General features: G+C 38.1%; 1 protein-coding gene across 13 annotated transcripts in view; it reads left to right on the top strand.

The window, feature by feature from the left end:
• Positions 1–14,839, top strand: part of CREM (cAMP responsive element modulator) — a 35,067-nt gene extending 20,228 nt beyond the window's left edge. For 6 of the 13 annotated variants that reach the window (XM_031052381.2, XM_031052380.2, XM_031052384.2 and 3 more), the window contains 3 exons: positions 3,267–3,455; positions 11,854–12,010; positions 13,719–14,839. In XM_031052381.2, the coding sequence (XP_030908241.1) occupies positions 3,267–3,455; positions 11,854–12,010; positions 13,719–13,863 (491 nt within the window). In that variant the 3' untranslated portion in view covers positions 13,864–14,839. The other 7 variants (XM_005153013.3, XM_005153012.3, XM_031052386.1 and 4 more) reach the window with 6 other exon arrangements.
• The last annotated feature ends 1,101 nt before the right edge of the window (positions 14,840–15,940 follow it).

The following is a 15,940-nucleotide window of genomic DNA, read 5'->3' as shown; positions in this document are numbered from 1 at the left end:
TGCTGTTAGCTAAAACCAGAACACTGTGTGGGAATGCAGCATTACCCGTGTTGATTTCAATCTGGATATGATTCAGACAGTCACTACATGTATCTGTGTTATCTTTATGCCTCCTGTAAATATCTCTTTACTTTTGCTTTTAATTATTGTATGACTTGTTGTCTCTTCTTGACTAGCATTAGTTGCACAGGTTCTGTTGTACAGGCATCCAGCAGTTTATGCATTAAGCTTGTAAAGTGTCCACGACAATGAGGAGTTGGAGTTGGTCTTGCAGTGTCACTACAGCCATCTGTCCTGTGCCCTGGTTTCACACATGCCTTATGCTACTTTATTTGCTCATTCCTTATTTTTTCTACTGTTCTCTCTATCTCTGCATAGGAAAGGCAGTTTAGTTGAAAAGATAATTTTAACTGTTTGTTGGTGTTTGAATGTCTATTTTTGGAAGATGTTGATAAGTAAATTTTTCTGAAAAACAAATACATTTTTTCTGTTAACAGCAGTGATGGCTGTTCTTTGCTTACTTTTTGCCAGCCAAAACAGTATGTTGCCATGGTTTCCAAGTATCTTTTTTTCCCCAGAGCTTCTTGGCTTTAGCTTATGGAAACAGACAGACTGACAGGCATGACCAGCTAGATAAAATGTCTCTCTGATACCTCCATCAGTATGTGTTACCTTTCTCTAAGGGAAATGAGTAGTTTTGCAGGAGGTGATGTCTTGTGTATGAGCCTTGTAGCCTGATCTGACTAGAAACCTATTGTATTTCATGTAGTTCTGTCATGTTAGTTTTTGAATACTGACAAAAGGCAGGTGTTTTGCCTCACCTGTGGTGGTAGCCTAACCATGCAAAAGATGTTGGAGCCTGTGTGCAGTACTTCCTACATCACATGTTCCCCATTATGAGGGTAGGACTCAAGGTCTTCACTGAACCCTCTTCCTGTGTTGCAGATAGGGCTCTGTGCTTGCTCCACCATGACAGTAATTCCCCATTTTCTCCAAAAAGAAGTTAATTTAGTTGCTGGGATTTGGCAGTTTCAATAGATTACTACACTCTCGAAATATTAGCTGAGCTTTTAATAGTTAATGTTGTCTAATTTACCAATAACAGTTTACTAATAAACTGTTAGTATCTCTTGTGCTCTTTGAAGTGTTATCTGATGTTTCACTTTCAAGATAACTTACTCTTGTCAAGACAGATCATTTGAAATTAACTATCTCCACAGCTCACATGGGTGTGTAATGAATCATGTATTCACATAATCAAAGCTGAACCTTCAAGAAAGTTATCCAATACTGTGAATCTGAAAGTGAAATCAGGAACTGGCAGTCTTGGATCTATACTTATATATGATTTTTGTACTATCTCAAACCACTTTAAGTACAATGACAATTATTGTAGTTCAAGAATACCTTTCTGGGGGAGAAAGGAGTTTGTTACTTCTCGAGAATCTGTTCTCATCTGAAAGTTCTAAGAGTATTTTAATTACTGTAAGAGACATGAATTTGACAGGTGGACCACTTGGTGGATAAGGAATTGGCTGGATGGTCACTCTGAAAGAGTTGTGTTCAGTGGCTTGATGTGTGGGTGGAGACCAGTGATGCATATTGTTCCTCAGAGGTCTGTACTAGGACCAGTATTACATAACATCTTTGTTGGGGACATGTACAGGGATTCAGTGCACCCTCAGCAGGTTTGCTGATGACGCCAAGATCTGTGGTGTGGATGACACGCTGGAGGGAAGGGATGCCATACAGGGAGATCTTGAGAGGTGGGCCCATGCAAACCTCATGAAGTTCAGCAAGGCCAAATGCAAGGTCCTGACCCAGGAGGGGTCAGAGCAATCACAAGCATGGATACAGGTTGGGTGATAAGAGGACTGAGAGCAACCTGAAGGAGAAGAATTTGGTGGTACTAGTGGATGAAAAACTAAATATGAGCTGGCAATATGTACTTGAAGGCCAGACAATGAGTTGCATCCTGGGCTGCATCAAAAGAAGTGTGACCAGCAGGTCAAGAGAGGTTATTCTCCCCCTCACCTCTCATGTGATTCCACCGGGAGTACTACATTTAGCTCTGGGGCCCCCACTGTGAGACAGTCATGAACCTCCATGATTGGGTCCAGAGGAGTGCCATGATCAGAGGCCTGAAAAATCTTCCTTATGAACCTTATCAGGCAGAGAGTTGGGGTTTTTTAGCTTGAAGAAGAGAAGGCATCAGGGAGACCTTATGGCATTCTTCCAGTACTTAAAGAGAGCATGCAAGAAAAATGGTGAGGGACCCTTCTCAGGGAGTATTAGTGATAGCATGAGAGATAATAGCTTTAAGCTGAAAAAGGACAGATTTGGATTAGATATTGGGAAGAAATACTTTATTGTGAGAGTGGTGAGACACTGGAACAAGTTTTCCAGAGAAGCTGTAAATGTCCCATCCCTGACAGTGTTCAAGGCCAGGCTGTATTTGAGCAACCTGGTCTAGTGGAATGTGTCTGTGCCTGAGACAGGGGGGTTGAAACTAGATGTTCTTAAGGTTCCTTCCAACCCAAACCATTCTATGATATTTCTGCTATTAACAAGGACAATGCCAATTTCAATGTGAATATACAAATTAATAACCTATGTAGAAAATTTGATTTTTGTCTTAAATATTTAATTATAATGAACAACAAAGTATGATTTTTTTTTTAATGGGGAAAGTATATTTATATCTTTCATATTGCTGATTATATGGGGGGGAAATCACAAACTTTGTTTCTATTTTTATATAAATATTGAACCCTTTGCAGCTTGGAAAAATATTGTTGGGCTAGAGTTTCTCTCACACTAAGCAAAGAATGGTGAACATCTGATCTAGCTCACTCTGTAGATGCTCTTCCTTTGTCCTGGGTTTTGTTTTGTGGTTGTTGCTAAACTTGGTTGTTTAGTTTTTTTCTTCTTTAATAACTTTTTCAGTTTTGTGTTTGTATGCCTATAAGGTACTATTTTCTTGTATTAAAACTGCTTTAGGAGGGTTAATACTTTTGAAAGCGTAGAGGTAAAATGTGTGGAACACTGATTTTTATCTGTTACACACATGGTATGTACTACACAACAGACTTTATATTTGTGGAAGTCAGTATTAACATTTTGCAAGTTGTATTGTACAATTGATTTTAAGCAAGGAGAGGAGCAGGAGTCCTATCAGGCAGTGTTTATTTTAAAGAGAAATATGTGCTTTTTAATGTTTAGGCAATATCTCTTTCTGTTGCTTAACTTTTTCTTTTTATCTTTAGTTACTATAACTCAAGGTGGTGCAATCCAGATTTCTAATCCAGCCTCTGATGGTGTCCATGGACTACAGACATTAGGAATGACAAATTCGGGAGCTCCTCAGCCAGGTGCTACCATTGTGCAATATGCAGGACAATCACCACATAGCACACAACAGTATTTTGTTCCAGGAAGCCAAGTTGTTGTTCAAGGTATGTTTTATTAGGCTATTGCATTTTAGTTTTTTTTGTGCAAACCAGTTTTTCTTAAAAGGCTTTTTATTTTGTGTTGATATTATACCTGTGTAACAAAATGAAAGGCAGTCTTAGAAGGAGACTCAGTTTCTCTGTTCAGTACAACAGCTACTTCTTTTGATTATAAAGTTTTAAGAGGAGGAAATAACAGTATAAAATAACTTTCTACTTTGAGTTCTTGTGTCCAGAGTTGGAGAGAGACGTTTAATTGCAGTAAAGGCACTGTTACAGGTTGAAATGAGATGCTGATGATGCATCTCATTTGAGATATGAAACTAATTTTGGAGGGGGGGGGGGGGGCTGTGTTCAGCATTTAATCAATCTGAAGTTCTTTGGATACATTTAAGGCAGAATTTCTTTGCAATTTATGCCTCTTAGTAGAAAGGAGATCTTTTACTGAAGCTAGTTTTCTCACAGCAGAACACTTTGTAGGTCCTATAACATGCACACATGCAAAATGAACTGTGAATAGTGAATTCTGGAACCTTACTGTTTCCAGCCTTTTGGAAATGCTGAGAGAGACTGAGAAGCAAAGGTATCTTGGATTCTTGCCCATACCAGGGAAAGTAGGGTTGGTATTTGGGTTATGCTGAGGAAAACCTTTGCAAATGTGGAAGAGATTTCTGTACAGAGACACTAAATGAATGGCTTCCATGGAGGATATAGGGAATTTATTTTCCCTGTTTCTTTAGGGTTTTTTTTAAATGGGTACAGAGAAGTGGTGAAGGCTGTATGAATGCTTTCTTAAGCCAGAACAGCTATCTGAAATAAACCATGAAAAGAGATAGTAAGGCTTTAAATATGTTAATGGGGCTGATGAGGTGTCTGAGATAGTTGGTGAAATCCAGATTGAGGTGCCGTTTTTGCCCTAATATGGATATTTGAAATAAGTTCTGTCTGTAAGTGTCTGTTTCTCTCACTTTGCTGTAAAGGAAGTCCAGGATGTAAATAAAACTAGTAGCTTGTACATATCTGAACTTGTTGAGGCAATGCTAAATAATGATACCAAATTTTAATTCTTCCATTGCCTCTGGTTAATTCTTCACTGAAATACACTATCTTACCAAAATATTGCAGAAGCATTTCAAGGGAGTTTTGGGACTGTAATATAAAAAAAAAAGCCAAAATGTTAGTTTTCGACATGCAGAGAGTACTGTTACGTTTTTTTTAACTATTATTATGAATATATATTTAGCAAAGCCTTGAGATTCACATTTGGCTGTTCCACAAGCAAATTTCCCACTTTGGTAGTTAATGTTTTCTGAGTATGAGTAGCATGTTTTCTATATGTGCATAAACATCCCTTAAATTAGAGGACTTCTCTGTCTCTTCAGGTTGACTGTAGTGTTTTGTATATACTGCTTCGAGTCTTCAGAGCTTCAGGGGTGGAGTGTGGGTGAGGCAGAATGAGCAGCTCCTCACTTGCTTCCTAGAATCTCCCCAGTCTGTGAAGAAGCACAGAACTTAGGGATTGTATCTGGCAGCATTTCAGTTCTTGGGAATTTATTTGACTTTCCTTCCTTTACAGACTGTTGCAGGGTTGTCCTTAGACAGGGCTGTACTCTAATCTCCCTAGAAAGTCTCAGTGATGGGCTTCACTGGTGGTGTAGCCCATCAAGTGTCTTGCCTGTGATGAAAACTTCCAAATGGATTCAGAGACAGTTACTGAATACTTGCTATATCCTGCTTCTGGAAGCTTCTACATACTTCTAACTAAATTGATCTGTTCTCTCTACATGCTCAGAGAAGTTGACTTGTTGCAATTCTCTTTTCAGTTGGCCCAAGCAAAGTGCTTTAATGATGCTCATAGCTGTTGACACAGAAGAAAAATGGTATATAATATATAAAGGGAAAAATAAAAAGGGAATAGTAAGTGAGCATGAACTCAGGGATGATGAGAAGGTAAAAGGTTTCACCTTAATATATATGCTGTTAATACCAGAAAGTCTTTTTAAAAAATATCTTTAATTTAAAAAAAGTACATAAAAATAGTATGAAAGCGCCTGAGGATGTTTATGGTAATACAGATTTCTTTTTGATAATGATTGTGTGTCATCAACAAACCTGAGTTATTTAGGACAATGGAGTTAGTTTGGTAAATAAGTCTCTAATATGTTTTTATCTTCCCCATGCTAGAAAATCTGTAGTCTGTTTTGTCATTTAATGTACACTCTGTAGTTGACTCTTCACCTGATACTATGCTATTAGGTGACTATAATGGGAAACATTATAATAAGAAAGGAACATTCTGCTTGGTAATTTTCCCATTTATGTATATTGTTATAATGATTCTAGGTATATAAATTTTAATTGTCATGGAAGTAAAACCCCAAACAAATCAAAACCAAGCAACCAAAGCAACAAATTGCTCAAAAAAAACCCCAAGCAACAACAAAAAATCCCAAACAAAACCAACAGCAACAAAGCCAAACACCTCCACAAACAAATCCCTCCCCCCCAATATCCTAGGCAAACCCCCTGAATATAGTAGGGTAGGAAATATCTGTTTAAGATAGTGTATGTATTTATATTTTTTCGAAAGTATTTATTGATGAATCTCGTGTAATAATTACATAAACCCTGTGCTTGATATTTTTTCATAACCTCTGATGGGGTAAAAGTGTATAAAAGAACTCAAGGTGTTGATCCACTGAGTGATATTCCATTTGCTCCAAGTTTACATTCACAGGCAATATCAGAGGCAGTTCTGATGTCCTGACAGTTTCCTATTACATTTTAAGGTTTGGTTGGTTTTTGTTTGTTTGTTTGGTTTTTTTTTTTTGCTTGTTGAAGCAAAAGAGTTTAATTATTAGTGAGAATGTGCTTTAAAAAAGTCTCAAAAGTAATTCTGTTGTGTGTTTTATGACTTGTTCAGTGATATGAACAGTGGTGTTTGACATCTGAGGCTTGTATTTCTTGCGTGCTTCAGTTCTGATCTTCTATTTATCTGATCCTGAAGTGTGCTGTAATCACAGGGCGCTCCTTTTTTGCACTGATGCTTCCATTATTGCTGTCCTTGGCTTAGTTTCACAGCTGATGAATTACTGCTCTGAATTTGTTTATTTCAGACAAAGACCTTAGAAGTTTGCTGTGCCCTACATACAGACCAGGGCCTGGACTATTGGTCTGAAACGTATTTCATTTAAATTGGTGTAAATAAAGAGTAATTCTGTCAGAGCTGAGCTTTTTGTTTTGTATTTTTATTAATTAAAAAAACCCCTAAGTCAACCAGATCTCCTGGACTTCATTTGCAAAGGAGGGAATGGGGAGAGGTAGCCCTTACCCAGAATTACTGTTACGGCATCTGGAATCACTAGCTTTAGGTTGACTGACTTTGTTGGAGCTTTTTTCAATCTTTTCTGAAGCTTTTAACAAATGAATGGGTTGTGGTTTCCCCCTCCAAAGCAAGGAGTTTCAGCCTTTCGTTTACCTATTATTACATCTTATTAAGCTTTCCTGTCTTGCATGTCTCTCTGGCAGAGGTCTCTGCCTTTCAGTAGAACTGCTTCAATCAAAACAATTGCATGTCTTTTTAAAATTTCCCTGTCTTCTATCCAATCATGACTTTAATTTGGATTTATTTGTGAATGCTAGAGCCATGTTTTAACTTCTGTTGATCAGTGCTGTGAATTTTCAGGTCTTGTTTTATAGGCAGCTTTGTGGTGCATGCTTTCTCTGGCTTTGTGAATAATTCAGGGGAAAAAACAGAGCTGGGCTTACAGAAATGTGGAAGAAGGAGGAAAAAAAAAAAAGGCTTACTGGAAAAGGAGTTCTTTGGGCTGCAGTTTCAGTGAGCTGTTCCAGCGACAGAGCATATTAATGACAGTGGTAAGCAAGTGAGGTCACTGTGATGTCAGTGCTCTTGCTTGTAATCCTGCACATGCTTGCTAGTTTGGAACACTTCATGCTGAGCTCTGGTAGAGGAACAGGAGAACTGTGTGTGCAGACGCTGAGCATGGCTGTAACAGGAGATGAAACGGGTAAAAAATTTGTTAATCTTTTCCATTCTCTTTTTGGCTGTCTAAGCAGTGCTTGGTTGGTATTTGTGACATTTTCTTTAGAACCTGTTTCTATAACTCTTTCATTTTTCAAACTGTACAAATAGCTTCTGATTATATCTAGTTAGTGTAGGATTTCAGGGTAATTTTAACAGTTTTGTTTGGGGGGAAACAAATCAGTAAATGAGTTATTGCACAGATTGATTCAGACAACTAATCTTTACTATTAGATGCAGGATTTTGCTGAGAAATCCACCACTTAAATTCATCTTATTGTGGAAATGGTCATATATGCTTATAATTGTTTCTTATTTTATACAAATGACAGTGCTTTTTTGTTTAGTAATAAACTCTTAAGCCTATTTCAGCTCTAAAATCTTAAGCAGACCTGAGAGAGAAATAGTGTCTAGTTTCAGTACTGTAAATAAGCCCTGTGCGTTCATTATTAAAGAAAATGCTGAATGCAAACAAATTTGAGAGCAATAAATTTTAAGTATTATAGTGCCTGCTTGTTTTCTCCTCCACTGTTAAAATGGTCTGTTCCTCAGCTAATTGAGTTCAAAAGGCTGACGTCATTAGATTTCCTGGAATCGTGTTGCAGTAGGGAACTGGAAAAGTTAAACTCCAAACAAGATACACATTGACGTCAGCTCCAAGTCACGCTGCGATTTAGTCAGTTCCTTTCTGCTTCGTCAATTGCCTCCGGCAGATCTGTAATATTAACCGGTTCGCAGCCGGGACCTACGTGCTGCTGCTCATTGCTGCTACCTACTGTTTCATTAATTCAAAGATAAGTATCTTCTCTAAGTTGACGTTTTGTTTTTTCATGCTCAAAGAGATAATGATTCATGCCTTGTTTAGCCAGTTTAGTGGTGAAGTTGAAAACCCTTTGATAATCTAGTTCCATCATTATGATTTACAGAAGAATAGACGCACATAGCATGCATCAGGCTTTTTTTCTCCTGGATAGTTACTGGAAGAACTTAAGTGCTGGGATGCTCTCTAGTGTTCAGCAAGTTACTTTTTTCAAGGCCCTGCTGATAGGAGGCAGTTGATTTAAAAAACAATTAATTTTAGTTTTTGTTAGGTTCTCAGAGCTCTATTTACACACTCTTTCAAATGAGGTTTGTTTGGTTTTGTTTGTTCGTTTGCCTTCCTATTAACAATTTTCTTTATGTAAGTCTCAACTCAAAGCTTCAGGTTTGCAGTGGCTTCTTACTCCCTTGCAATTTTAAGGAGGGGAAAAATAATTAAAAATTACCTGGAGCAATGTGTTAATGAACACACCATCTCCAGGTTTGTTGCTTAGCTTTGTTTCAGTCCCATGTATGGTATGTCAGGAATTACTTTAAGTCTCCATGGATCTTTGTTGGAAAAAGCCACAGAGGTTCGTCAGTCTGGATTGGGGTGTGTGGGTTTTTTTGTCTCAAATGCTGAAGTGGAAGGTACCCTTCTCTGTGATATGCAAATACATTACTAGACATAAACCATGATTTTCTTTTTTTTCAAGGATATCTTGCAGAACCACCACCACATACCCCTCATCTCCTGCTTAAAGCCTGTTTCAACTTTCCCAATGGCTTTTTTTTGGAGGAAACAGTATTTTATTGTAACTTCTGGAGATATGCAAAAAAATTTGCAGGCTTTGAAATAACTGATTTGTAATAGTGTGTGGGTTTAGAAGGTCTGTGCACCAAAAAAGTTATTTATCTCTGTTACCACGTCGTTAGATACATAAATGAGTCAACTGTTAGGAAGGCACACACTACTGGAACCTGCTCGAACTATTCATGCAACATGTTGCTTAGTGGTGTTTGCTGATCCTAGCTGAGATAGGGACTCGCTTTTGTTAAGTCTTGTTGCAGGTACATGATCATAGTGAGTCTTCTCCGGACTGAGTGCAACAGCAGCAAGTCCTATTAGCTATTATCTGACTGTAAATCAAAGACAGAAAAAGAGTTGGTCTTGCCAGGCTGAGCTGACCTGGGTTATGGGCCTTTCCTCCTGACTTGATCTCCAAAATTCTTCACCTGGACTTCTGATTCATTGTAGCTACTGCAAACCAAGATAACAGCTCTTGTTACGTTTTTTTTTTTCATAGTAATGATAGAAAAAGATAGTTCTTACCACAGAGCCTGTAAAATATATGTAATGTGTGCAGCATAAAGGTGAGCCTGAAGGGTTTATAAAATTCCATTTTAAAAATAGTGCTAAGAGATGTGGAGAACTTAAAGAAAGAGTTAATTAATTTTCTTCTGGATGTACAAGGCCACCAAGCCCTGTGTTCAGGGTGGCTGCCTGTTCAGTGCTCACAAGGCTGTCCTGGGCTGATTTCTCTCCCCCTCCCCCATCCCTAGGGGATTATCTGTAACCCAGGCCAATTGCTGGTCCTGTTCATCTTGTAATTCCACAAACACTTTTACCAGCAGGATGGAGAGAGGGGGGGAGGTGTAAAGTGTTTAAGCTGATAATGATTTCAGGACATGGCTATGGAATTGTAGTCTAAACACAGCTTGAGCCTATTTTTTTATTTAATTAGTGAAGCACCTGCATTAACTTAATAAGAATGATAGTTTTTTTTTTTCAGTTTAGGTTTATTCCCTTCCCTGTAGTTGACTGATGTCTCTTTACTGCTGTACCTGTCAGCCTCCCCAGGGTGTTTTTGTCTACATTTTATTTTTCCAAGTTGTCCTGGTTTTGGCTGAGATAGAGTTAATTTTCTTCATAGCAGCTGATACAGTGCTATGTTTTGGATTCAGGATGAAAATAATGTTGATAACACACTGATGTTTTAGTTGTTGCTGAGCAGTGCTTACACTAAATCAAGGACTTCAGCTTCCAGTGCTGCCCTGCTAGTGAGGAGGCTGGGGGAACAGAAGATGCTGGGAGAGGACTCAGCTGGGATAGCTGACCCCAACTGGCCAAAGGAATGTTCCATACCATATGGCATCATGCTCAGTGTATAAGCTGGGGGGAAAGCTGGCTGGGGGCTGTTGTTCAGGAACTGGCTGGTTATCAGTCAGTTGGTGGTGAGCAATTGTTATTCATTCGCATCACTTGTTTGTCTTGTGTGTTATTTCTTTTTACTATTTTCCTTTTCATTACATTTTTTTCTTATCATTATTCTTATTATTATATTTCAATTATTAAACTGTTTTCGTCTTAACCCACACATTTTCTTACTTTTACCCTTCTGGTTCTATTCCTCATCCCACTGGGAGGGAGGGGAAGTAAGCAGGTGGCTCTGTGGTGCTTCGTTGTGGGCTGGTGTTAAACTGTGACACCAGTTTTTCCATTATCTAAATATTGCTTTAAAGAATTAAAATATGAATTACTTATAATATAAAAGCCTCTGAAATTTAATGTCTTATGTTCAGTTGCTTTAATGACAAAATTTGGAGTTTGGTGTGTGATAATATATTTATGGAAAGGAATAGATAAATGCTTGTAATTTGAAGAGATACTTTTGTTTTTTTCCCCTCCCTGTGTCAGACAAGACACACTATTTAGGACTTTAACAGTATTTTAAAGTTGGGGTACATCATGTAGAAACGAAGTACCTTAGAAATACAAAAATGAGGGAAACTGTCAGGAAGGTATTGGCTCCAAATAACAGGTCAGATTTCAGGTCTGTGTTTGGCCTGGGGAGAGCTCAGAAGTGCTAGTAGGCTCAGGAGCTGAATATGAACTTTTGCACTCTGTCTTAACTGTGTAACTATAGCCCTTCCTGTGAAACAGCCACTCCTGTCTCTTGCCTGCTGATTCTGCAGCATCCTATTTGTAGTCCTTTTGCTCAAAGAGCATCCCCCCCTTTCACTGTGAGCACTTGCCTGTTTTCATTCTGGCAACAGCAGCTCTCCCTGGTTTTCCAAGGGTTTCCATGCTGCTGCTCTAGAGGGAAGAAGGGCAGTAGGGCTGGTACTGTTGCTAGCACAGGGAAAAAAGAGAAAGTTGACTTCTGAAGCTTCTGTTGGAGGACAAGGGGTAGCATATATACTTCAGTGGCTGCAACAGCAGAACCATATTTTTGTGGGATTGTGCAAACAGAAAGTAAGTATGGATGCTCTATCAGTGTTTTTCAAGCAGCCTTCCCTATGTTTGAAAAGAACTGTGTGGAAGCTTTTGCAGGCTTCAGTCTGGCTGGCTACTGGGACCATGTGCTAGATCAATTTAGATAACTTATTTTATAGTGTGGAAATAAACACTAGAAAAATAACAAATGTAGCTGTGACATGATAGGCCTATGTAGCAGGAATCCTGCATAACTCATCAACAGGAATCTGTTGTTCTGTGACTTTTGCATAGTGGTTTTGTTTTGCTTTTTTCTATAAATTTTAAAATATGATTCTTTTCTACAGCTGCCACTGGAGACATGCCAGCTTACCAGATTCGAACTCCCACTACTACCTTACCTCAGGGAGTGGTAATGGCAGCCTCACCGGGGACTTTGCATAGCCCTCAGCAACTGGCAGAAGAGGCAACTCGCAAAAGAGAGCTGAGACTTATGAAAAATAGGTAAGGCTAATCACAATTAATAGTCAGTGTTGCGAAAAGACCCAACCCAAAACATTCTAATGAAACTTTCTTCTTAAGGACATGAGCTCTGCCTGTGAGTGATAAAGTGAAGGCAAGAAATTGTCAGGCATCCCCCATCCTTATGGCATTGTGTAGTGGCTGTTAACTCTGGAAAACTAGAGTTGACCCTATCACAATGGATTTTTAGTTTGAAAATATTATGGAATTTCAGAAAACAGTATTAGTATTGTCCCTTTCTGGTAATTTTTGTGATGATCTGGAGGTGTACTTAGTGTTGAATTCCCCCCAGATCCACCAACTGTAAAATGATCAGTATGGATTTGTTCATCCTGAAACATCCCAGCAAAGAATTGGTTAGGAAAATACCTGAGGATCTCATTAGCACTTGTCCATTAATGATGCTCTGAAGAGGACTTATTCTAGGGTGGAATGATAATTATAGGCTTCCCTAAATAATTGGCTACTGGGATAAGTTACTGTGCAGTGCCTCTGTCATTTTGTGAAGCATATTGTGTGGGGTGGCTGTATTTTTTTTAATTAGTTGGCATGGGTTTGACTGTGTGCTGTAACTGCCAGTCTTTCTCTGTGCTTTCTTCTTGCTGTTCTTAGGGGACTCTCCTTTTTTCAAATGTGCAGCTACTGCAGTCAGTGGCAGTTAGATTAATGGAAGAAATAGTCTGCCATGCAGATCTCTAATGTATTGAATAGACACTTGCTTTATGATTAAATTTATGGTATTGCTTTGCTCTCATGCCTGTCCTTTATTTTAAGTTACTCATTAAAATCGCTGCATTGTTGTGCTTCCTTTTGTTTCTCCTCTTTTCAGTTTTAATACTAGACCTATGCTCTCTCTTGTATAACTTGCTGGAAAGTTACTCTCACAATTTGACACTTGATCATGTTCCAAGGTCTTAAAGGAGTGATCTCCCAGTACCTCTAAAATTTATTCTGGAATTGAATGCCTGTTCAGTCACATGCTTCTGAAAATACTACCCAAAGTGTTCAGCTTCAATATAACAGAGTTCTGAGCAGAGCTATGAGAATGGTTCCATGCTGCCATTTGCCAGCAGCAAAAAAAATAACAAACAAACATCGCAAATGCATGTGGTTGAAATGTGACCAGGTGGACAGCTCTAAAATGCTAGTAAATTGTACTTGTTTGGACTTAAATTTTGCTGTGGATTGTTACATTAAGGTAAAGAAATGACAGCAGGTTGTAAGCTTGGCATTTAGCTTTTTGTCTGAAGAGAGCAGTGTTATGCTTGTATTTTCTGAAAGTATATTCTTTGGTTTGATTTTAAGATTTTGATTGCAGAAGATAATACTGATAAACATGCAAAATGGAATGTGACTGGAAGAAGAAACGCTGCTTTCAGTCTTCATGTTTAGTACAATTCAAGTCAATACGTTGTCTTTTGCTCTGTTGTTCTTGGTTCCTCTGTGTATTAATTCCATCTTTGTATTTGTTGGTGATGAAATTTTTTAAAGTTCTAGTTACTTTGAATTGTATTTTAACTGTGTTATTGTTTATGGCTGTTACCTGCTGTTCTGTTTGTGCAATCCAACAGTTGTTGTTGATGGTGTTTGTTGTTGTTGTTGAAGAGCAGGGATTGCAGGTAATTTCATTTATCCAGTCTTTGCCATATTGTGGCTGTTCCTGTAGTCATTTGCCTTGTATTGGTTCCAGGGAAGCTGCCAGAGAATGTCGCAGAAAGAAGAAAGAATATGTCAAATGTCTTGAAAATCGTGTGGCTGTGCTTGAAAACCAAAACAAGACTCTCATTGAGGAACTCAAGGCCCTCAAAGATCTTTATTGTCATAAAGCAGAATAACTGTCTTTCATTTGGACCTCGTTTATTATGAACTTTAATCAAGGCATGAGAGGAAGCAATTCTACAGATTGCCATATGAACTTGAGAAAGAGACACTTGAGGCCCTTGTGGAACCCAGTTTTGCTTAGTGTTTTCAGACTGATTTGGGAGAAATTCCAAAATTTGGAATTCTGACATAGTGTCTATAATCTGCTGAGCTTTCTAATGGCATGCAAATGGCTTTTTTGTTTGCACTTTTTACTTCTGCTTTTTGCAGGGAAGCTGCTAAACAATGTCGACGTCGGAAGAAAGAATACATAAAATGTCTGGAGAGTCGTGCTGCAGTGCTAGAAGTTCAGAACAAGAAACTTATGGAGGAGCTTAAATCCCTAAAAGACATTTGCTCTTCCAAAACAGATTAGTAAACATATTTATTATACTGTGAACTGACTAAAATATGACCAGTTGCTTTATAAGATAATACATAGCCAACATGAATTATGGCTTTCTTTTTGTGTCATTTATGTTATATTCCAACTCCTAACATTCCTGAATGCTTTCCTGCTTTTTGTCAATTCATAGCTCTAATTTCAGTTCTTTCATGCTCCTCCCTTCCATCTCCCAAGGAGCCAAATGTTAAAGAAATGTAAGAAAGTAAAAAAGCGCATAATTTTTAAGAGCTGTTTCTTTGCCATATATTTACATACTACTTTTTACATGTTAACTGAGTGACCTGCACATAGAAAATATTGTACAATTATTTTAGATGATTCATGAAGATAATGCATCCAGTAATACAAAGAAAATCAAACAACCCACGGTATCTCAGGAAAGAGTTTATAAAAGAATGTTATGATTACATATATGTACTAGCATACTAGTCTACAGATGATTTTATGGCATATTTTTATATTAGTTGCTTTGTGGAAAAAGTATTGTATTGCTGTCACTGAGTGCCATGGTTAAAGATAGTTTTTAATAGAACCATGTTGTTTAACCTGTGTAGTGTCTGATTTCCTTTAAACACCTGGTTATTGAAGATACTTTAAAAACCCATGAGTATCTAGAAGAGGAAAAAGGAAAAGAATATACCTGGTCTTGCTGACATGATGTTAAGTATAGTGTAAATACCTGAAAGAAGCTGTCTGTTGTAGGGCTGCTATTTACTTCTTATAGTATGTAGGCTGTTTGATTTGCTAGGGTCTGAATATCGAAATTCAGTATCGAATTCTAAATACTTTAGATTCTGGCCAGCTGTAGACGGTTGCCTATAGTAAAGGCTTGATGGTATAGTTCTTTTTACACTTTCTGCAAAATGCTGAGAGGAAGATGACTTACAGAGGAAGGCTTTCTAATAAACAGTAACTATCTGCTGATTCATGGGGTTCCATGGGGTGCCTGTAGGTGAGAGCTGAAGATCTTTAAAATAAACCCTTGCTTAAACCAAATTACAGTCCTGGTGAATGAAATACATGCCAACTTTCCATTGTGCTTTGAAAGAAAATAGTGCTTATGCAGAATTGCTCCTGGGTATTCCTTTAATTCAGGAATGATCTAATTGTTTGTTGGCCAGTACAGTCTATGAGCAAGGTATTTGGGAGCTTTGCTGGAATTAGTAGCATCATTGCCTTACTGATGTGGTAGGAAGAAAGGCTTAGTTCCTACTTAATCGGTTTCTTGGGGGGGAAGTAAGTGTGTATGGAGTGGGGGGAGGGATGGGATCATATCACTGAAGTCACAGAGACCTCTTCACTTACCTTAAACTGAATTAACATTTAATCCAATCTTTACTCTGCCACTGGTAGGGTAGGGGGTGTATATATATATTTTTTACTTTTAAAAAAAACAACTATCTAATTTGTCTGCTTGTTTTGCTTTTCCAAATTACTTGAAATACTTCGAATAACTTTCTTGAATCTTTTTGAAAATCCTGCTAGGTACCTACATGAGACCATTTGCAGGAAGAGGTGTTCTCTCTCACTTCCCACAGCCCCATTTAAAAGGAAACAGGCTGCCTTGTGGACCCACAGGCTCTGCTGCAGGTCTGGAACAAAAGTGTAAAGTCAACTCTGAAATATCTGCATCAGTGTGAAAATAC

Source organism: Melopsittacus undulatus, chromosome 1 (genome assembly GCF_012275295.1).
Source record: "Melopsittacus undulatus isolate bMelUnd1 chromosome 1, bMelUnd1.mat.Z, whole genome shotgun sequence".
NCBI lineage: Eukaryota > Metazoa > Chordata > Aves > Psittaciformes > Psittaculidae > Melopsittacus > Melopsittacus undulatus.
Note: the sequence above shows the minus strand (reverse complement) of the source record. Positions and strands in the feature narration are given on the sequence as shown.